The following is a 23,306-nucleotide window of genomic DNA, read 5'->3' as shown; positions in this document are numbered from 1 at the left end:
AAAATTTGTTGCATCTATGATACTTAGGGAGGATAGTACTTATGAAAATTAAAACTTAGGATACTGAAGATAAAAAAGTTCCTGTTTCTGAGGCTTTGCTAAATAGTTAACAGCCTATTAGTTCCTGTCCTCCCACAACAGTCAGGATATTCTGATTTTAAGTGCAGCTCAGTACAGTGTTATGAATACCTCTCTAGTCTTAGATAAACATAAATATAATTATGAATAAAGTAAATTTAGGAAGATTTTGTGGAGTTTCTCAGGACATAATCACACACAGAAAAAACTGCTCATTACAAGAGCAAAATATAGTTGTGTCCCATGGCTGCTGAGACTGTGCCATGATTACCTCCTTTTCTGTGTAATTACAGTAATTTGGATGTATAGTAATTAGCAATACCTGCTATAGTGTTTAGAAACATCAAGTATTCAAAGTTGGAAATCTCTCGATGCTGCCATCGCTGGGTCATGTTGGAAGCTTTGAAGATCTGTCGTGGACTAGCCAAAGAAATGCGTCTGAAAACAAAGAAAATTGGAAAAAAATAATGAGAAAACCTGGTGGGTCTTCCTTTTTCACAAATCTGATTTTTAGTGGCATTAATACATATTCTTTCTACCAGGTCTGTGCTAGATTTCTCTGGAGACCAAACTGCCACTTGGATACTTGAAGTTCATTTTTAAAGTTTTATAATCTAATAAGAATAAAAAGAATTAATGCATCTGACAGCTGGCTATGTCAAGATTTGAAAACCTTCCAACAGAAATCTTTACAGCTGTGCAAATTCAGCTGCTCTGTGATGGCTTGATGTATTAAAGCAATATGTTACTGGAGATTTAGAGATGGAATATCATTAAACAAGAAAATTACAATACTTTTAGAATTTCACATAAGAATCAAGTAATCTTTAAGGAGAGGTTTTTTAAATCCCTCAAGAACAAAGGAAAACAATGATAAGATGATAGCATTTCATTACAAAGTCCATCTTCTTGAGGTTTAAATTATGGGCAGTGTTGGGGAGTTAGTCATAAATAACTCAAACTTTTAGAATTTGATGCCAGATTTCCTAATGTTTGTGAAGGAAGACTGTAAAGTTATTCCTTGGAGTGATAAATCAAACAGAGAAGAATTTATCATAAAATTCCCAAGACTGTTTTGTTCATAACAAAAACATCCGTAAATACCAAACCCACATCACTTAGGGAAGAAAAAAATACATATATGTAGTTTTAGTTAAAAAAATCTTTACAGGTATTGGTAAACCATTCAAGGAAACTGTAACTGATTTTTTTTTTTATAACCTACATTATGTTGCAAACAAATTGATCAGTACAAATGGATGTGAAATATTGAGCAAATGTGTCTTCAATGTTCATTTAAAATTTTTTACACATAATTTGTTTCTGTAAATAGAAATCCTGATGTTCTTACAGAGTCGCTATAATAGCAATCTAAGAGATTTATTTTTTTCTGGACTCTATAAAAAAACTACAAAACACAATAGAAAACATCCCAAACTATTTTAATTCCATTTCTATATACAGAAATAGATTAAAATAAAAATTTAAAGTAACAACAATCAAGATACTCCCTAAGGGTTTCCTGCTCCATGTTCTGTAAACTAGTAGGTATAAATGCTTCAAACCATGTGGGCTGGATTGATGAAAATAAAAACAACTCTTAGAACTGACAGATGAAATTAACTCAGATTGTAAAATACCTGGTCTGGGGTAATCCAAAGATGGTACCAATACCAACCCGAGGCAGACAGTTAACCACTTTCTTTACTGTTGCTTGGTCAGGGAAGTTGAACATGACACCCACTGTGAGTACAAGAATTGAAATACAGCATGATTTTACACATTTTAGGCATTCTCAACCAACACAATGCAACCCTAAGCTCAGGTGTTCAACAGATCAGACAAGTTTCCTTCAGGTTGCTCTAGATTTTTTTTTTTTTAATTTCCAGAACTCCTTTTATATATCACCAACAGGAATTTCAACAGAAGTTGTCACTGCTGCACATCTTACAAGGTTTCAATTTTTTTTCCTCTATGAATAGAAATCAAACTTACATGCACAGATTGCCTGTCTAGAACTAATTTTAAAATGTATGTATTAATGGCTCACACATTTAATAATTTACTTTCTAGATATTTTCTAGAAATAGTCTTCAAAATACTATCTTCCTATTTTGTCTGAAACATGTGAATGACGCTTCTGAAACAGCAACCTAAAAATCTAAATAACAACCTAATTATGGTATCACCAATGGCCATTTATGACTTCAGAGAGTACAACAAGTGTTTATGCATACGATTAATATTCTGTTGGACAACAGCATTACCAAAACAATGTTCTACATTTTAAATACAGCATGAAGTCATAGCAGTCACTGGTCTAATCCAGTAGTGAAATTCTTTCCTTCTGTTGTTCTTCGTGCGTATACAACTAACAACTATCAACCCTCCAAGGGGACACAAAAAAATCCTTCATGCATAACAGATCATAGGTAGGACTGTCTTGAGCAGGAGTCCTCAGAGAATGCCAAATAAACACATGGATATAAATGAAAGCGAGGCATTGATAATGCACAGTTTTCATGCTTGATCATAATTTGTCATTGAAAAAAGAATTGGAAGGAGAAACTGAATTACAAAAAAATACTAACTTAAATACTGATACATTTAATACAAACCCTTTCTCTATCTACACAAATCCATGTCAAAGCAGACATGGCTAGACATTCAAAGAGAATGCACATGTCCCCACATCTACACTTGTCATTTCTTTAAGCTCACTGTACCTCTATTTGCCATGAATATCTCCAGTGCTGTATTTTGTAAGAGGTAACGTCGGGAAAAGATAGACCGAATCTCTGAGAAGAGCCATTTTCCATGGAGTCCTTCTGTATATGCCAGAATCTGGGAGAAACAGACAGAAAGGATGTTTTTAAATATGTTAGCTGGACAGGTAATACCTTGCAAAAGAGAAACTCTTTGACCCACAAACATGGATTCTACCAATTACACGCAAAACCTGCAGCAAAATTAAAATATTCTCAAACTTCAAATCATGCTATAAATCTCTAATACATTTCTTGTACTCCTGAATTTAATTTCTCATGCCAAATATTCTAAACATTTGCTTGCATTTTTTTCCTTTAAAGACATCTGTCTATTTTTCATAACAGTTTCAGAATTTCAAAAACATTTTTAAATGTTCAGCATGTCAGCAAAGCATAAAACCACATTTGGAAATGTATTTCTAGTAGCATTAGATGTATCTGCACTTCCTTCAGCATTTTAATAACAGACCTGTAACAAATAAGCAAGAAAAAAAGTCTTTAAAGAAAAAAAATGTTCCTTAGCTTTATCGTTAAGGCAGTGTTCATTAATTCTGGAACTAGAAAGGTTGGCTGTGTAAGAGGTTAAGTATCATTTTGTCAGCTAAGGTTAAACACAAACCTGCAAATGAACTCAGCATAATCTCTCTATGGAGTAAGCGGTTGTCAAAGTAACTTGTTACAATTCCTGTCATCCCATCTGACAGACACAGATGCTTAGTCTGCCTTCACAATTCAAACTAATTCCATTTTCAGTCCTCAGCCACTTTGCTTCTTTGTTGCATCACTTTTTCCTTTCTGTTTCAAAGCTTAATTATGTAAGTGTTAAGGGACAGAGAGACTGGACACTTCTCTACTTCAAATTAACAAACTATAGGAGAAGGAAAATCTGAGATTTGTCAATTTTAGCAAACACAAAAGCACTTAATGGAAAACTATCACAGAAAAAGAGACTCATATGCAATCCTTGTTAACATCACACTTACCACAATTTCACTTGAGTAATACATTGTATATATAAACAAAAAAGTGAAACTCAAGTCCTTAACATAACAAAGACTGCTAATTAAACCAATTATTTGTTTACAGGTTTTTAAGAAAGGAGGATTTTGCCTAGCATATATTGACAAATAAAACCTGCATTTTTGTAGCACAGAAAGCAGATGCACCATTATAAAAGCAGTACACAATACAGCATAAAATATTGTACCAGTTTTGTGAATTAAAAGCAAACAAGACTGGCAAACCAAAAGCTGATAGCACAAATCAGAACATACAAAGCAAATCATCTTCACCTTAATACAAGTGCCAACTTCTCTCCCAGCAAACACATACACGCACACACACATAGAAAGAGAAGGAAAAATTTATGTAATTATTCCAGTACAAAATTCTAGAAATGTGATGAAAGGACCAGAGATTGTCAATGATTGCTCAACATTTCTGAAACTGGGGAACTAACAGACTTGGGCCACACTGACACTTCCCATAGTACACCCGTAACCCATCCACACTAATTGGCAGATTTGTATAATTCTGTGGTGCTATTCAGAACCACTGTGCTTGCTTTTTGTCACATACATATAAATATCCTCTTAGAATACAACATCAAAAGAGGTAACAAAGGAGACAAAGTTGCAGTGCTCATGCACAGAAATCTCTTAGTACTTTTTGCTGGTATTCATCCATCTTATGATTGTGAAATTGGAGCTTCTAACTGCAATGACTGATTTTTTTGAGACAGACAGCAATGTGGTAACCTCCACTTTTCTGCAACAATTAAAGCCCAACAGCCTGTTTGTCCCCATTGGTCTGTGCCTGGCAAATTCAAACATTCACTATGGAGATAGTGTGAGTAAAACCAGCACTCTAAGTAATTATTCCTTTTACCCTGTGAAGTGAGCATTTTCTGTGAGACTGCAAACCCCGCACGAGGCCCAGAGCTTGCTGCCTGCAGCCTCCTTAAGACTGGAAGGAAAAGCACCAGCTTGAAAAGAGCAGAGGCGGCTTGCATTGTGCACCGCGTAGAGCCGATGAAGTAGATGAAGTAACTGAATTCAGAGGGAGAGGATTTACAGCAGAACTCGACCTGCACCCCAGAAACACCACAGCCACTGCTGTAACCATCTCTGAAGCGCTCGTTAACAAAACTGATCCAGAGACACAAGCAGCTGAGGCCTGGCTGAGCAGGGCCTTCATTGCGGGCTGGAGCAGGCTCTGCGTGCTCTGCGGCCTCACTTCAAAGTCTCTGGAGTTCAATTAAAACTGGATTAGGTTGGAGCAGCCCTTCTTTGGGACACGGTGCTCTCTGGAGCAGCGGGCGCACTGACAGCACCCTCGACAGAGGCCCAGGCCGCCAGTGAACCAGCTGCCATGGCAACCGCAGCGCTGCCCCGCTCCTGGCTGCACCTAGGGTGGATGAAAGGTCCGGGAGACAAACACATTTCTTTCATGTGCACTGCTAAGTGCTCCTCACGGAAAGCCAGCGCAGCCTTTCACTCTCTAGAAAACATTATTAGAAACTCCTAGCTGCAGAAACTGGCTCGTTCTTCAAAGCAAATTCAGTATTTTTATTCTGGCAAATGAAATTCTTAATTTTTTTTTTTTAAATCACTTCTGACATCAGAACTATAACTTTCAAGAACTATTTTTTGCATTTGCCTGTTTTCACCCATAAGCCACACAACACAGAGAATTTAAGAACAGCTATCTCCTTCATACCATTGTACAATATTTTGAGGTTAAAACCAACTGATTTGTGCCTTTTGTCACCACCAGTCTTGGAACAATTTGTGGAGCAGAGACTAATGAGAGTGTACAATCTAATTTAATCTGCAGAAATAGTACCGCCTTCCCCACATGAGAAAGTATTTACAGAATTTCAGTTGATTCAACACATCAGACTGAAGTTCAATCTACTGCACATTTCATTTGTTTCAAAAGACACAACACCTTACAGGAGAAAAGACAATTTATACTGTTTACCATTTCATTTAAAAACACATAAACAAATGAGGCAACTGTAAAGTTCTACAGTTTCCAAAATCTCATCAGACAAACTGTTCTGTAATTAGACTTTCGCAACACCAGAAAAGCATCATGACAACATAACTAAAAATACAAAATTACTTTCCCCTTTGAATGAAGTCCCTTTTTTTACTTCAAGTATTAGAAATGAAGGTCTAAACCTGTGCTCAGTCGCTGTACTCAAGCTGATGGCCCCAACACTGCACAGCTCTCAGAAAGTCCATAAGAAATCAGTGAGTAAAGAACAGCCAGATTCAAATTCTACTTGGAGGAGACTGTGAAATCAGAGTTGCAAGAAAACTCAGGTAGCACAGTGCCGATCACAAATTAAGATCATACATAAATAAGTGCTCATGATTTACAGCCATATATCTGCTAATTCCCCCCTGCCCCCCCCCCAAAAAAAGCTCATTTACTTGGAAGCTATTCTGTCATTTTTCAGTTTTTAATACAAATGCCCCATTCTACCTTTTCTTCAAAACCCTCCTTGAATGTTGATCATAAACAATGTCTATTGTAAAAGACTTACGCAATAGTTAAAAAGCCACCTCCATCACTACAGCTGCCTCCTGAATTAGAAAAGTAATAGTTTAGTGAAGACTAAATGAACATTTTGCTTTACCTGTTAAGCAAGCCAATCAGCTATCGTATATTTTATTTTATTTTAGAGAAAAGTACTATTGATCTTGAAAATGTGAATAGGCTAGAAGTAATTAAGCCTGTAAATGGGTTATAGAACTGAAACAGTAATTGAATAATTATATTACTTTAATATGCCAGCCAACTTAACTGCCATGAGTAAAATAAAAGCTAAATAGCTTATTTTAAAAGCTGATGCACATTTGTCTAATTTTCAATAAGTTCTAATGCAAGACAAAGGAAAAAAAAAAACCAACAAAGCACTGAATAAAAAATATAGAGCATTTAATTTACATTCTAATTTGATTATAGTTGAGAGATAAAATTTATAAATACATTCTAAGCAACATTCTAGGTCATTTGGAGTCATTTTTACTCAGGAAGGCAAAATTACAGCACTCAAGAGGCTACAAAATCTGACATTCAGTTCACAAGAAACTTGGATTTCTACCTTAACCTCAGCCTTGTATCTGAGGACCCTTGGATTCTATTGTCCAGGTATTATTTAGTTCCTGGCTGCAGGATTCACAGTGAAAGAGTCTGACTGCTCTTTGTTTAAACATGTCTAAGTACAACTGAATTAACAGGGAATCAGATCAGACTATTAATAATCCTAAATATCAACATGCTCTTCAATAAATTAGAGTTGTTTATTGGTTTGTTTTAGAGTTCTCAAAGAAACGACAAATAAGACGTTTGCTTTAAATCTCAGATATTTACAATTTCAGCCACTGAAATCCACAGGCAGTGAGCAGCAGCCTCCCAACCAGTCCCCCTGTGAGCATGCACAGTCTGTTACACAATCCTGTTCAGCATTTTCATGGGTGACAAACTCAATTAAACATATTCATTACTTTAATGTTCCACTAGACAGTTTTACCCGGCATAAAAAAATTAAATAAATAAATAAATACTCGGTGACCTTTGTATTGATCAGAGCAAAATGGCTTATGCCTGGGTGTGGGTGGTGAAGGGTTTTGGGAGGGGGGTGGTAAAGGACTCTTATGTTTTCTCTTCCAATTACTGAAGGAGATGATAAAACCACAGCAAATGATGTATCAGCTCATTTTATCTTATCGCTTTGGGGCTAGGTGACAATGAAGTTCATATTTCACTGGTTCCCATTGAAGACTGTGAAAATTACTTGCCCTTATGACCTGAAATTTCACTGGAAGACAGAAATTTCTCTTCTGCAAAGTAATGCAATTTTTCAGATGTCAACCTTTAGCCCAGCTTTAAAAATTAATTTCATTTATATTAACCAATGATATTGATATTTTCACAGAATGCTCTTTGATACATGAACCACTGACTAACAAATTGATGTGCTCGAGAAGGATAGAATTATTTTATCTGAAGCTGCTGGGGAGAGACAGATTTACCACAAACTGAAATTCCTATTTCACATTATGCTGTTTATATTAGCCTAAAATACCTTAAGGCCTCAGAACCTGAAAATAGTTTAATCTTTTGTCAAGATTTAGTTCTGTTTCTAGATCCATTCAGTTTTGAAATAATTTCTTTCTATACAATGAAAAAAGAAACACCATGTGCTTGGAAATAAGTGGAATAATAAAGTCTAACTGTCACAGACCACAGATCAGTACATATATGATAGCATGAAAAATACTTCCCAGATTATCAAAATAGAGGAATGCACAACTATGTATTCTCCCTTTATCCTGTCACTTAAGCTGTATTTCAGTGTGAAAAAATCTGTGTGCAATCTAAATTTTTTGAAAGTGGTCTTCTAGTAACTGTGGGTAACCTTCATCCTGATTATTACAATCTAACCTGGACATAAAATTACTGAGGGAGCCTGTATTTCAGAACTTTTCTGATTTGACTACGTGGCTCTAAATATCTCACATATATCTGCATACAATGTCAACAAATTTAGTACCAACTCTCTTACTTCCTTCAACTAGGTCTCATAAACAGTTTTTTTTCCTTCTTGATTAACCCTGTTGGGTTTTAGAGAGCAGGGGTTCATTACCACTATCAGAAAATATTTAATTAACCCAAAGAACAGGAACTTCTGATTGCTAAAGACAATTATGCAAGGTAAATTATGCAGCCTTAGATAGTGGAAGTTCAAAACGAAGAAAATTAATATAGGTTAGGGTGACTGTCCAAGCCCTGCAAGGTTAAGGACATAAAATTATTACTTTCTTTGCAAAATACGACAGCAGGCTTATTTATGATTAAAAAAAAGGGGCCAGAATTCACAGATTCTTGTAGGAGTTCACTGATATCTTGATTTTGTTACATTCTGATTTAAGAGCTAGTTGGATCTGCTCCTCAAGAAGCACATACAAAAGGCTCATACCGATGTTTACATCACCTGGAGAAGAGCAACATTTTTCCTCTCCCAGGATTACTTATTTATGCTATTTGCTACAGCACTGAAGTTCATACATATACAGACTTCATATACCTGGTACTTAAAATGATACAGACAACAAATCATAACCAAGAATCTTTCAATCATTTAGAAATAACTCAACCTAGTCTTTTTGGACTGCATTAAATCATGCAACTGCATGATTTCACGTGTCAATGAATTCCATCAGTTAAACAGACACAGTGCAAATACTAAAAAAGCTTGTTTTGATTTCATTTTTTATACATTGAAAAAATGACGTTACCTTCAAAAGCTCAAGAAGAGAGCTTAAGCATCAGTGAGCAAAATTCCATGAAGTGATTTCTCACTGTGTAGAAAATGTCAAAAGAAGCTGATATTAAATAGTGGAATTTTCATCAAAAATGCTGAAATTAAGTATTATCAGCATTAAGACTTTGTAGTAATGAATGATGCAGTGGTGGATTACATGACCATTATCCTGCGTGAGACAGAATTTTGGAAACTAGGTGGGAAAAATCCCTTTTTATCTATCCAGCTGAGAAGCAGGTGTCTAAATGGCTTCAAAAATGAGAGCTTCAAACAGGAGAGCTGTGTCTTTCGCAGCTCTCCTATTTTGGTGCATAACTTTGTATCACCACAACTGTTGCTACCTTGTTAGTTAGCTCACCTTCAAGTTTATTAATGCAGAAAACTAAAAGACAAAGAACAGGAAGCTTTAGATGTTCCAAATTGTCACTCTGCAAAAACTGATCAATTAATTTGTCTTCCCATCTCCTTGTGAGCTAACAAAAAAATGAAGCACAAATTCAGATTGAATTCATTATGGAAATGTTTTATTATTGGAAAGGATGTTATAATATAAGAAATCTTTTAAATCTTAATGTCAAAAGCTTTTAGCATGCTCCCCATAATCTGGTATTCCCAATAAGAAAAAAAAAAAAAAAAAATAAAAAAGGTATGTTTTTGAGGTGATAAGTATGACCATGATCCATATTTTGAAAATATAAATTGTACAGAAAGTTTCCTAGTAGAAGTAAGACAACACAGGACTAGTGGCTCAAAACCATGTGATGATGTTGTAACACTACTGCAATTTAAAAAAAAGGATTTCAAAACAAGTCCTAAAAAGCTTTCCCTTGTTCAAAAATGGAAGTGCCAGAAAAATAGTGAAAAGGAAACAAGCAGAGATTTATATATATATATATATATATATGTATATATGTAATGACAAAAAGGCTGTAGATTTGGGGTTTTCTTAAGTTTAAAGTTTTTGGAAGTTTAAAGTCTGGTTGGTCCCTCTCCTTTTATAAAAAGTCTTGGAGGATAGTCTTTATCAGACTATTGGTTGATCTTTAACAAGTACAGAGTCTAAAAATTAGGACAATTGCCAGACTCACAGCAGCTCATATCCACAGCATTATTACTTACTATGTATGGTGAAATGCAAGAAAAAGGAGCAAGCATCTCAAAGGCAGGGCACAGAAAACAATGCAGGAGCCATCTTTGTTTTCTGTCTCTTAAAGATATTTAGAAATTGAATTTGTTTTCTTTTTTTTTTGAATGATAGAATATCCTAAGTGGGAGGAGACCCACAAGAACCACTAAATTCCAATTCCCAGCCCTGCACAGGATAGGCCCAAGAGTCACACCCTGTGCCCAAGAGTGTTGTCCAAACACTTCTTGAGTTCTATCAGGCTGGTACTGTGATCACTGCCCTGGGGACGCTCTGTTTTAGAACAATAAGGCTCATGTTTGCTATAAATGTCTCTTCAAATTTGTATTTGGAACAGCAAATGAGAATAGTCATGTCAGATGTCCATCGGTGCCCTGCACCTGCCTATTTCACCACTTTCAGGATATGACTTCTCCCATGGGCTGCTTCTCCATGTATCCAGCAAAGGTCTCTCCAGTCAGAACACATGCAAGTGGAAGCAGCAACTACAACCAAGAAGGAGCCACTACACCTGCAACACTGGCAGATGTCCAGTGTCTGCTGTTTCCATCTGATCTTGCAGAAGGAGGAGCAGAAAGCAAATGGGCAATGAAAAAATAAGTTTCAATGCCCAAAAAGGACTTTTTTTTTTTTTTTTTTTTTTTTAAATCAGTGACCTGTAAGCTGACCTTCATATCCCTTCATCAGAAACAAAACAAAAACAAAAACTCCCCCACACATCTGGCAGGAAGCTAGAATACCAGTCATCAAGAAACACTGCATCTGATCAGCTCATTAATGGGAAGCAAGCCCATACATAGAAGAACAGATGTGCCTCTTGAAGGCAGGAAGAAAAGTCAGACTCCAGAGCTGCCAAGCCAGCCGTTCACATTAGAAGATTTTGTGCTGTGTTTTGTGAGAGATGTGGCAAACAAGGTGCCCCTTGCAAAAGGGTGTGGATGCAAAAATGGCTCAATGCCACCTTTGTGCTGCAGAGACTCTCAAGTGCTGCAGGAAGCAAATTCCATTCAAGTAAAGTGGGTCAGCTGCAGGGGCTGATGTACAATTGCCTCATTTGGGATGCCCAGGACTGTATATAGTACTGAATAAATTTTCCCCCTTGCCCTCAGAATCTGAGAAAGATAGTACAGAACTGCTATAAAACCCTTCACTGCTCAAGTCCTTCTCCACTCACTGCAAGTTCATTTATTGTAAACCAAAGCCGAATACAGATATGACAACAAAATAGAGGAAATGTTCTTAGCTATCAAAGAACACATCTCCTATGTGCTCCTTTTTATAACGAAGTCCTAGATGAGTATACTTCATCTTTTGTATCTGTATTCTTACATTTGTCTTATATTCCTGTAAAAGAAGATTAATTTCTCAGAAGAAAGAACTGACTGAAATCAGTCGCTGACCAAGGTTTTGTTATGGCCTGTGACTGCAAGGCAAAACCCCTTAAGATCACCCATAGAAATAATGTGTCCAATTAAAACTTATCCCATGTTTTTAAAGAAAAAAAAAAAAGTCATGTGAAGAGGAGGTTTTATACAACAACTGCTGATATTCATCTTAGTACATGCTAAAGTAATATAAATTCAGCTTTAAAGCATTCCAACAAGAAAAGACCCCTTCCCAAGATTAAGCAGGCCAGGGGCACAGCTAATGTGACATCTACGACCACATCTATGATTCTGGGGTACCAGAACATGAACATAACCCTTATTTCAGCTTAAAAATGCAATAGAAAATAAACTGCATTTCTAGTCCAAATGATTGATAAGAAAGGCTTGAAAATGTGATTCAAGTGTAACAGATACACAGACAGCAGTCTGGGGATAGCTGAACAATTGATCCAACAACATGATTTGCCTTGCCATTCCCCCTGGGGTACTAAATCTAAAACTTGCTACTCCTGAGGGCCCAATAAAAAATAAGTCTATCAAATAATTTTGCAGATGACAGGAGGAGAGAGGGCAGTAAGTCTATGTGAAAATATTAGCTCTTGTGAAGAATTTTAATCTGGGCTGTGTTATGCATTTATCTTTCAAACCCACAATGTTGTTTTGCAAAACTGAAAGTTTTCTGAAGAGCCAGAAAAAGTCAAGTCTAATGTGGGAGTATGAACAAAGCCCCAGTTTCCAGCCAATACCTAACAGTGTTTCATAAATGCTGAAGTCAAGAGGGAAAAGTATTTTCAACTGCTTCTCTTTAGAAAATCCTAATCCCACAGCAATATCCTATCCATCCTGGCCTAAGTGCTGCCAAGAACTAAGTTCCTTGCAAAAATACAGTAATTTATCCTGCTCGTGCATGTTTCATTTGCAAAACTAACTTAATGCAGCCTTTTAATAGGCAACTTTTATCAAACAAATTTACTACATTTGAAAGAATGTGGAAGCCCTTCTTAAATATTTTTTCAAGTAGAGAAAAGACCCTAAATGGATAGCAGCTCCCCCCCAGTCTGCTCCACATTTTGAAAAAGGTGTATGTTTTTTAAAAGGAGAAAACTCAAGGCATTAGAATATTTGATTTTCCAGTGGCGTTTGCAGCTCTTAAGTGATTTTTGGTGTGGAATTCAATTTGGTTCTTCCTTTCTTTAAAAAAAAAAAATTATTTTAAGTAAATCTACCTTTAGGGTTTTCTCTAGCTGAAGTACTTACAAGTTAAACACCTGTAATCAATTGTTCCCATAACATGTCAGCATTATAGATATTCAAGTGGGTAACAATTTTAAGATATGTGTTAGAGAAAAGAAGATTTGAGATCTGAGGTATAAAATATCTCACCCTACAAAGAGGAACACATTTACAGCTAGAAACTTTAGCAGATTTATGGCTACAAGATAATCAATTTTCTATTTGAGGAGTTGGAAGTTGAAATCTTGTGGAGTTTCATGTTTGAGAAGTTATTACGGGGCAAGGAAAGCATTTCTCATTCTTCCTTGAGCACATGAAAACCAGTGACTGAAATGCTGAAATGACTTGGATGCAAAACTTGAGGCAGCTGTATGGACTAAAAATAACTCATCCAGACACATCTAGGAGTGTTCCACCAGTAAAGAACTGATAAACTGATCAATAAAACATCCTTCCTGCTTGACAAAACATCATTCCTTGCTTATTCTCCTTTAATAACCATATAGGCAATTTTAATATGGATTTTAAATTTAACAAAAGACTTAACAACTTTAATTTGTTACATTAATTGTTGAAGCTTCAAACATACAGTAGTAATTGAACCCACCAAAAAATAACTGAAATTGGCAAGTATCTGCTTCTTAGCATTCCACCCAAACAAAATGTCGGTGTTGATAAAATCCACTTTTAAAAGCATGTATCCTTGCAAATCTTAAGTACTGTCATCTCATCACCCTGTTGGAGTTTGATTGATTACGCCTTTTCCTTATGTTCATTAATCTCATCACCTTATCTTTTACACCACTTCATTTTAGCAGAAAGGCAATAATAAAACCCTCATCCATTATCCTTTTACACATCTAGTCAAGCGGAAATGGTTAATAACATGCTACAAATTGAACTTCAATCACCTCATTTTCTCCTTTGTCGAATGCACATTAAAGTATATTCCAAAAGTGCAATTTGTTTTACAGGGGAATTTGTGTTATATTGCTACAGACAACTAAAATTAAGTGTTTCTTAGTTTGGTTATTAAATATATCCAACTGTCCTTTTATCTCTGATACTAAAACATTAACTCATTTTATTAGGGTGTAATAATACAAGAGCCTTATCTCCCAGAACACAGGGACATCTAGTCTGCCTAATAGTAAGTGTTATACAATGGGTCATTTATCTTTTTCTTTTTTTAAAAATATGCTTCTGATAGTTTATGAATTGGTATATTATTGCAGATGAAATGGGTCTCCATTTAAGAAAAGTTAATTTGTTTACATGCAGGCTTATCTTCAAATGCAAGCCCTATTAGTGAAACGGTCTGTAACTGTCAGAGCAAGTGAAGGAGGAAAAGAGGTGGATGTAGAAAAATTTAGAGCCCAGTAATTCAACCCTGATCACCAGCCTCCTGTTTGAATATTATCTGTGTTCTATATGCACTTTGCAAATATTCTATGATATGACTCCACAGAATTGAAATAAAAGTCAAAGAACTTGTTTCTGTAAACTCTCCCCATCATCCCAAATGCAGGCATATATTAGCAAACTAAAATAAATGACATTTCTAAAAGAGCCCATCTAGTATAAAGAAGTTCCCAAATATGATGCGTTTGGAGCTGCTTCCTCCCAAAAAATATAAAAGAGTGGGTGAAATTATAGCTCTATTTAATTCAGTGACAGTAATCTCTTTTACAGAAGGGATGCAAGATTTCCTGCACTTTGTTCACCTTCTCAATGAAACAAGACTGGTCTGACTGACTCAGTAAAACTGCATATCCAAATAAACAAATACAGCCACAAATATTGTGCAATTGTTACAATGACAGGGTATTTTTTCATGCTTGGTCTCATTTCAATTCTACAGAAATTTATTATTAACTTAGTATTAACCTTACAAGAAGCCTAAGAACATCATCAATCCTAACTTCAGGACAAGAAGATTGAACAGTGGAAACAGTATTTTTTTATTATCAAAAAGCTTGCAATAGTTAGTGTTACAGTGTATACATAAATACATACTCATGACTTTTAAAAATGAAGTAACGACTACTTCTTAGTCTAAAGCAAAGCTCTAGTTAACTTACAGTAAGTTGAAAAATCACTTCTACAGTGAATTTTTTTTTTTTTTTTACTCCCTCAATGGGCTACCTTTTTTCCCAACTCTCCTGTCCACTAAAAATTTGCCCTATTCCCCAAACAATTCCAACACTATTTCCTCTCTCCTGCTCTACCACCTTCCATTGAAGCTGCAGTTTCACAAGGATTTTTGCAGGTGACTGCCCTGCAAACATTGCACCTCATCAACCCCCAGTCACTTCCTGTTGCTTCCCCAGTCCCTCCTTTCTCCAGGGACTATGTTTGAGGGTAAAGCTGGAGTTCAACAGGTATTCAGACAGAAAGTCACCTAGGGCAGAGAGAAGGAGAATAATGCAGGGGTGAAGGAGATGGAATGGTTCTAGTCTGATTCACTACCATGGATAGTTGCTAGTTTCATTGAAATTTTGCAAATTTCTTCCATCTTTGAAAGCATTTTGGGTTTTATTTTCTTGTAGTTTGGCCAACATGTAGCCAACTGTTGCTTCTGCATTTAGAGAGAAAGATTTCTGGCCTGTGTTTGCAAACTGTAGCTCTCCAGTACTGCCACAGCCCAGAAGGAGGCATGTTTTGCACCCCAGTAGTACAAAAAGCATTCTGCTTCACCACAGCATAGGAAATCTTCACACCACTTTGTGTTCATGGCACATTCAGCCCTGGAATCGCAAATGCAATTCTCGCCAAAATAAATTATTTGGCTGCCCAAGAATTCAGGCTTCTTCATCTTCACAAGGTTTGAAATACTCCACTGCTTCTTGAGCTATCCCAAATTGAATTTGATCTCGACTCAAAATTACACAGATGAGTTAATATGCTTGTCATCCACTCAAATTCAGTCACTGAATTCAAACAAAACATGTTATTATTTGTTAAACCCTGCATGCTTAAATTTTCTTTCCCAGTTTCACATATGACCACCAAAATGGTGGCTGGCATCCAAAACCTGGACACAGTCAGCACCTTAAAATATTAGAGGCATATCAACATATCAAACTGTAAAAATACAAATTTCTAAACTGTGAATACACAGAATTTGATCTAAATCATTGACCAATTTCTTTTTTCCATTTGGATCATTTTTCTGAAACCTGTCTTTCAGGAAAGTGCTTTAAGTATCCCTACTTAACAGCATCTCCCTCTTCTGAATGTGTTAACTGAGGATGTTTTCTACTTGTTTCCCTTTTGTCATTTCATTTACATTAAACCACATGTTTGAGAGAGCTGTTTAGGTTCTTATGAGAAAGTGTAGCACCCAAGTGAAACAAATAGGGAATTGGAGCAGGTTATAAACCTACAAAGCTCCTAAACTGCTGTCTGTAGTTGACTGACAGAGGTGCAAGTTTACTCAATGTAAGTTCAATCCCTCAACTGATGGCGCACTTCTGCAAAATGTAAATGACTGCAGCTGTAGTGCTCGAATGTAGAAGTTTACTGCAGAAACAAATGAACAAGTGAATGCTAACAAAGTCAAGGAAAGTCTTGATGCCAGTCTCTAACCACCATTTCTGTACCACATAACATGTCATCATCCATAAGTAAATGAGTTAATCAAATTAATGAGGATTCAGACAAATCGGCTGCCTAATGAGTGTTCAAACTGATGTGGCAAGGGTTATGCTCCAGTGCTGACAAAATCAGTTTGATGAAACTGTGACAAAAGCAGCAAAGCACTGTTCCTTCAGCACGTTTTCCTGCATCTTATTAACATGAAATTATAACTGCTATTTGCAAACTGTAGAGGGAGACCATTTATTGCAGAAGTCATGTAAACATATGCTTTATCTACTCCTCTCTCCTGCAAACTGTATATTGCTGGAATTCAGGGTAGCAATTATTCTGTTCTTTTTGAAAATGGCAATCAGATAGAGTTGTTTAAAGTAATTTAGATGGAATACGCCAATAGAATTTCCAGACACACTACATTGTATGATTTTGCATTTTATGAACATGACATTTGGCAGTAAATATAAAATAAAACAAACAAAATAAATCAAAACATTATGCAGCTTTGCAAACAGTTCAGAAAATTAACACTATAATTTCTTGAAAAGCAAGTAAAAAAAAATCTGGCTCCAACATTTAGATGAATGATAATGCATGTATGATGATTTCCAAACTCCATAATGCTAAGAAGCAACAAACACAGACAGGCCAAGGAAAGAAATTGACCTAACTAATATTTTAATTACTTTATCAAAATCCTTTAATCAGGACTCCTATAAGACTTTTCTAAGAGTACTAACTAATTATGTCTAGGCTCAAATTGCAGGGCCAAGGACTGGAACACTAGACCTGAAAACACTTGAAAATGAAGAATCTGAAAGTAAAAAAAAAAAAACCAAAAAAAAAAAAAAAAAAAAAAACCATAATTTTTAAAAAGTAAAAATTAACTCTTACTTTCCAAGTATTATCTGTCCAGAACACTTTCGCCAGAGGAGAAAAAAACATCTCTGCACCATGTTGCTTAAATGCAAGAGATAACAAAGACATAAAAGAAACATTTTTACATGTAATAGGCATAATTAAAGCAGTTTTTAAATAGCACTGGTGCACCTGCAGCCATAGAGATCATATAGCCCTTCACTAAGATTACAGGAATAAAGTCCTGGATGCTATCACAGACTCAGTAAAAATTCAATATTTACACACTAATGCCTTTCCTTTCTCAAGGGGGAAGCATCATACCAGTAATATCTGATTATTATCCTGTGAGCACTACAAGGAGTGGGTTGGGAAGTGGTAGAAAACTCAGCTTTTATCCAGGAACAGGAGACAGAGCAGCTTTAACATTTCAGCTTTAAGTTAGAAGAAAACAACTGACATCTACATAAGGACACAATTTCAGATATCAATGAGCTTTTATTCTCTGGAGTAGGAATCCTTGGCTTTGGGATCTGTGTTTGAAAAGCAGTCCAGTGACAATATATAAATGATGTTGCATCCAACATATACAGAAGGATGTCAAGCTGCCAAAAGATTAATTAGGATCATCCCAAAACAACAAATACATATGTGCATTTTTTACAAAACCCACAAAAATATTACCTTAAAACAGCAGTAGAAATCAGTGGCAGTTGACAATACTATATATATATATATATATATATATTTATTTATTTATTTATTTATTTATTTATTTATTTTACTCTATTTTAACACCAGACATTTTCTCCCCAAAGGACACTGTTCTTGATAACAAGAGTATTTATCTCTGAAAGGGCTGAACTCTCCACTTTTGTGATTCTTGTCACAATACACTCCATTTAAGTTTCCAACCGATTTAAAGGATCTCAGTAAAAATCCTAATCCAGCAGTTAACATTTGACTACAGGTGGAGTTTATGGCTATGGCTCCACAGCAGATGGCAGCCACGAGAATGGCTCAACTCTATGGTGCTGCTGCCTTCTTTCTCCTGCCATTAATGCTCCTATGGGCACAGGGGTAGTTGGTTCAGGGAATCACCCTGAACCTGCAAAAATCCATGCAAGAAAAGGTCATTTCTTGTTAGGTCCATTCCCTAACTTGACTCCTCAGGTAAACCTCAGAATGCCTTGGGTTGGAAACCACCTTTATGGACATGGCAGTCAGTGCCATGCTCTAGTTAACAAAGTGGTGATCAGAGGGTGAATTTGGTGATCTTGGAGGTTCCTTCCAACCTCAAATATTCTGCCATTCTGTGATTAAAGATCACCTGCATCCTACCCCACTGTTGGCAGGGATGCCACCCACTAGATCAGTTTGCTCAGGGACCCCATCCAGCCTCTCCCTGAACACCTCTAAGGATGGGCATCCACAACTTTTCTGGGCAACCTATTCAAGTGCCTCACTATCCCCTGAAAAAAGAATTTTTTCCTAGCACCTAATCTATAGCTTTCCCCTTATCATTTTAAATTGGTCCTCATTCTCTCATTCTCCATCCTTTTTTAAGCCCCACTTAGGTGCAGGAAGGCTGCTCTGAAGTGTCCCTGGAACATTCTCTTCTCCAGGCCCAAATCTCAGCCTGTTTTCTTCCATCTCTCTGATCATTGTCACAGCCCTCCTCTGGACCTGCTCCCGAAGATTCACATCCTTCCTGCGCTGAGGTCTCCAGACCTGGACACAGTACTCCAGGTGAGGTCTCAGAAGGGCAGAACAGACAGGGAGAATCACCTCCCTCAATCCGATGGTCATAACTTTTTTAATGCAGCCCAGGATGTTGGAAGAAATTATTAAACAGCCCCAAATCAATTCTTTCTGTGTCAGATCCCACTGGCATTAATGGGGTGGTGGAACCCTCCTCTCAATTTCAGGAACCACTGTGTGCTTTTGTGCCTCTGAAAATATCTTGTCCTTGCCACTGCACAGGTGTTTTCCAGCACAGTTGCTCTCTGCCAGCTATAAGAATACACTGCAGAAGAAACAACTCAGCTGGTTAGTTCTGCTTCATAATGATTTCCAAGAATTATCCAACTGCAAAGATTATACATCTCTGGGATAAAAACCACCCCAAATAAGACAAATTATAATATAATAAAATATGTACTCCAATATAGCTGTGACAAAAAAGAATATAAATGGCAAATCCAAGTGCCTCTACGATGTCTTTCACAAAATGCTTACATCTACTGAAGTAGGTAACTTCTCTCATTACTAGAAGCAGAGAGCATCCATGATTTCATTCTAAGACCATTCTTAGGTCCAAAGCTAGATTTTTAAACCACAAATTTCATGTCAGTTTTCTATGTGCAGCAAATGGATATGACTGTAATTTGCTGAAAAGTTACAAATATTGCCAAAATCCTAGGTATTCAAATACTTTGGTTACACATCCTAGTAGACAGATTTTGTGAAAACATTTAACTTTAATTACACTTCAACATACTTAACTATTAAAGAAAAAGCACAAAATAAAAAAGAGAGATGTCTTACATGTGATGCTTGGAAAAAATTTTTGTCTTGTGACAAAACCAATTGAGACTGTTGGCCTAACTCCACAATATTAAAAGGAAGTATTCAAAACCAAAAGCACCAAAATCAAGCAAATGCTTAATTTTAAAAAGTTACTTTCCTTCTCCTTAAAGGATACACTCTTAATGACATGGGTTTACTTCTCCCAATTAAAGGCTCTCAGTGAAAGATCTGGGAAGGCTCCTGCTTTATATACAATTAACAATCAAACTGTAACACAAATTACATTCAGCCTTATCAGAGTTTACACATTGAACTCCTGTATCTGTTGCCAGCAGGCAGCCCTGTCTATCTGGGGAATATCATCATGAATTGGTTCAGTGTCTCAGCACAAAATCTCACCCCAAAAGGTGCTTTGCCATCCCTTCTGTGTCAGAAGCACATGGGGCTCCGTCACACTGCTCCATGCAGCCTCTGAGCAGGTTTTGTGCTCACTGCCCCGAAGGCCAGGCCAGTCTGCCTTTTCTAGGGACTCAGAGCAAACTTCCATGTTGTACCATCCCTACAAAGATGTGACCTAACACCTCTGTCTGTTACATCTCTCCCTCTATTTAAAAATAATAACACGTTATTCTTAGCAAAATACTCAGTTGCAGATCTGCTTTAGCTATCCAAGGCTATCTTAATCACATTAGCTAATTACATTCTTCAAAAATTGCTCTCCAACATGTTAAAGCTCATTCCTTCTTGTGACAGGGGCAAAATTAAAACAAATACAGAAATTATGGTTATGAGGTAACACAACAAGATCACTGCTATCAAAGTTCACTTCAGGATTAGGGGCATATCTACCATGTAAGTGATTTATTCATATCATCCAAAGAAGTGGATTTAAATTAATTAGATATTTCTAACAAAGTAATGGAAAAACACTTCCTAAGTTATGTTATGCACTGCTTAGAACTTTATGTCTTTATTTTTAGAGCTATGACCTTGCATTTAAAGAAGCATCAAGAATGACCTGCTTTTTCCTTATTCCTCCCATGCCTGGAATGCTATTTATTTTCTCCTCTTTTTTTAATATTTACGTATTTTTTTACTTTACATTTGAGTGTATTACATTCCTCTTATCAAAATAGTTACAGTGACAAAATTACAGTTAATATTAAAGCATTAAAAATTAATTACTTGATTTTCTCATTTGCTCTAATTTTTGAAGCATAAGCACAACCAGCCTCTTTTTCAATATGAAGAATTTGAGTGCAATACTATATTCTGCAAATCTTCCTTAATCTTTAATGCATTTTGAGTAAGATATGTGACTATCCTTGGGTTTTTGTTTGCCTTCTAAGAGGAGGATAAATAAGAGTCCTTAGCATTTTACTACATATTTTATAAATGTCCTTGCATTTTGCACATATTCACGTAAAATATATTCCTAGGTTTCTCTCTGTAGAAACACACACTAATGAACATATAGGTTATATATTATCTTATGATATACTAATTCACAAATATTTCAAATTTAAATTGAGGAACTCAGCTGACCAATTTTCATGAATATTCAATCAACTGGAGCCTCTATGTTGCTTTTAGCTTCTTTATGTATAACAAACAGTATTCAAATGGTGAACAATCACAATGTTTAGTATCATATTTAAAACCACCATTCAAACCTTTCCTTAATGCTATTATCAGTTTTTCTTTTGCAACAATTTTGTGTATAAAAATAAAAGCACTGGATTTTTATTGGTGCTGCCCTCTTTGTTTTGTTCCACTCTGCAAAGCCCTTTTGGGACACTAAGCCAGCATTTACCATAATACGGATTAAACTCTCTTTGTCCCATTGCACAGTGTTTGTTAGCAGGTTAGTCTTTTTACATTCTTCACAGCCTGCCTGCAGCTTACCCTTTAGGCCTCACAAAATACTTCTGTGGATTTACAAAAATGCCAGAGTGGTCTTGGGGTTAATTGGAAGAAAAGTGAAGCCTTTAACGCATTGACTCATTAAACATTTAGCCCACTACAATCCACTACGGTAGGCAAAGAAAAAGGTTCTGTAGAGACCTTGGCAATAATAAGGTAGCAAAGTAGCTGAAAATAATGACTACTCGTTGTTCTACAAAATGGAAAAGACTTAATTTATCCGCCCCCCCCCCCTTCCAAAAAAGAAGGGAAAAAAGGAAGAAAGGTTTGATGACACAAAGCAGCATTCCTTGTTCAACCACCTAACTTAGTTTTCTGGAAAAAGAGTGTGGTCTTACCAGTTTGCTGACCACTGGCACTGCTTAATGTGGTTAGAGGATCCTTTCAGAGACATGCAAAGGATAGTTCAAAGTGGAATTTTGAGGCATTTGCAACTTCTTAACTCTACAGTAAAACAATTTGCTTGGGAACTAACCTGTAAGGTGAGGTGACAGGCAAGACACTGAATAGGAAACATGACTTTTATGTCAAGACTATTTTTTTAATTAGACTTAATGTGTTTATTACCCATCAAACAACATTTTTATACTGTATTTTCTGGCTTACATAACACTTCCGAGGTTTGTTTTTAACCTTGACCATTTCACTCAAAAAACTACTCAAGGAAGTTTGTTATATGTCACAGGGATATTTAAATGGCAGTTCTCCTAAAAACCTAATTGAAACATGTTGTACAAACTTTGATAATTAACTACTTTCATAATACAACAGGTTAACTTTGCCATCAACTCCTTGCTTTCCTGCATTTCTCCTCAGCTCCCCCCGAAAGAAAATACTACAAAAGTCTCCTACTCTGGGGACTTAAAGTAAAGGATTAGGTGGCATTTGTGCAAGATGCAGATAACAAAAGCAAGAGTGAAGAAAATTGAAGAGACAGGCAAACTCCAGCAACAAAATGGTTAAAGAATCTGAATCATTGTTCTACGCATTTTGAGAGTCTGCTATATTGTGAACAGCGCAAACATCAGACAAGTTAAGATTACTGACCATTATCTCCTTAATTTTCTCCGCTTTCCTTCACATTCCCTCTTGCTATCAACACACTATTTTTCCAAAGCTGCACTTCTACTAAGAAGTAAACTTTCCCTAATCCGTCTATTATTGAGCCTTTAATTGGATTGGAAGCAGGGTGGTGTATAAAATAGCCCCTATTCACTCAAAAGGACTGTAGTTTTAGGGACTTAAAGGAGAAATGTATTGTGAAAGAAAATCCACAGGGAATCAAGGATTAAAAGGTGGCTCTACTGAACTTATCAGCTCCACGACACATAATGAATTGTTTCCTTAAACAGGTAACTTTCTAAATAAATACACACTGCCTTGAGATATAACTTATCTACGTAATGGAAAGCAAAGTGAAAATAAAAATTTGTTTAGGAGAAAAAAAAGCAGTA

The 23,306-nt window shown here is 36.2% G+C and overlaps 1 protein-coding gene across 4 annotated transcripts in view; it reads right to left on the bottom strand.

Annotated features, from left to right (window-relative positions):
- The window catches only part of LRBA (LPS responsive beige-like anchor protein), a 366,577-nt gene that overhangs the window by 115,396 nt on the left and 227,875 nt on the right, over window positions 1-23,306 (bottom strand). For all 4 annotated transcript variants that reach the window (XM_041479868.1, XM_041479849.1, XM_041479878.1 and 1 more), the window contains exons 41-43: window positions 2,805-2,922; window positions 1,719-1,821; window positions 401-516 (exon numbers count right to left, since the gene is read on the bottom strand). In XM_041479868.1, the coding sequence (XP_041335802.1) occupies window positions 401-516; window positions 1,719-1,821; window positions 2,805-2,922 (337 nt within the window). The remainder of the gene's footprint in view (window positions 1-400; window positions 517-1,718; window positions 1,822-2,804; window positions 2,923-23,306) is intronic.

The sequence above is a fragment of the Pyrgilauda ruficollis genome, unplaced genomic scaffold (genome assembly GCF_017590135.1).
Source record: "Pyrgilauda ruficollis isolate IOZ18807 unplaced genomic scaffold, ASM1759013v1 scaffold114, whole genome shotgun sequence".
In the NCBI taxonomy this organism is placed as follows: domain Eukaryota; kingdom Metazoa; phylum Chordata; class Aves; order Passeriformes; family Passeridae; genus Pyrgilauda; species Pyrgilauda ruficollis.
The sequence above is the reverse complement of the archived record's forward strand: the minus strand, read 5'-3'. Positions and strand labels throughout refer to the sequence as shown.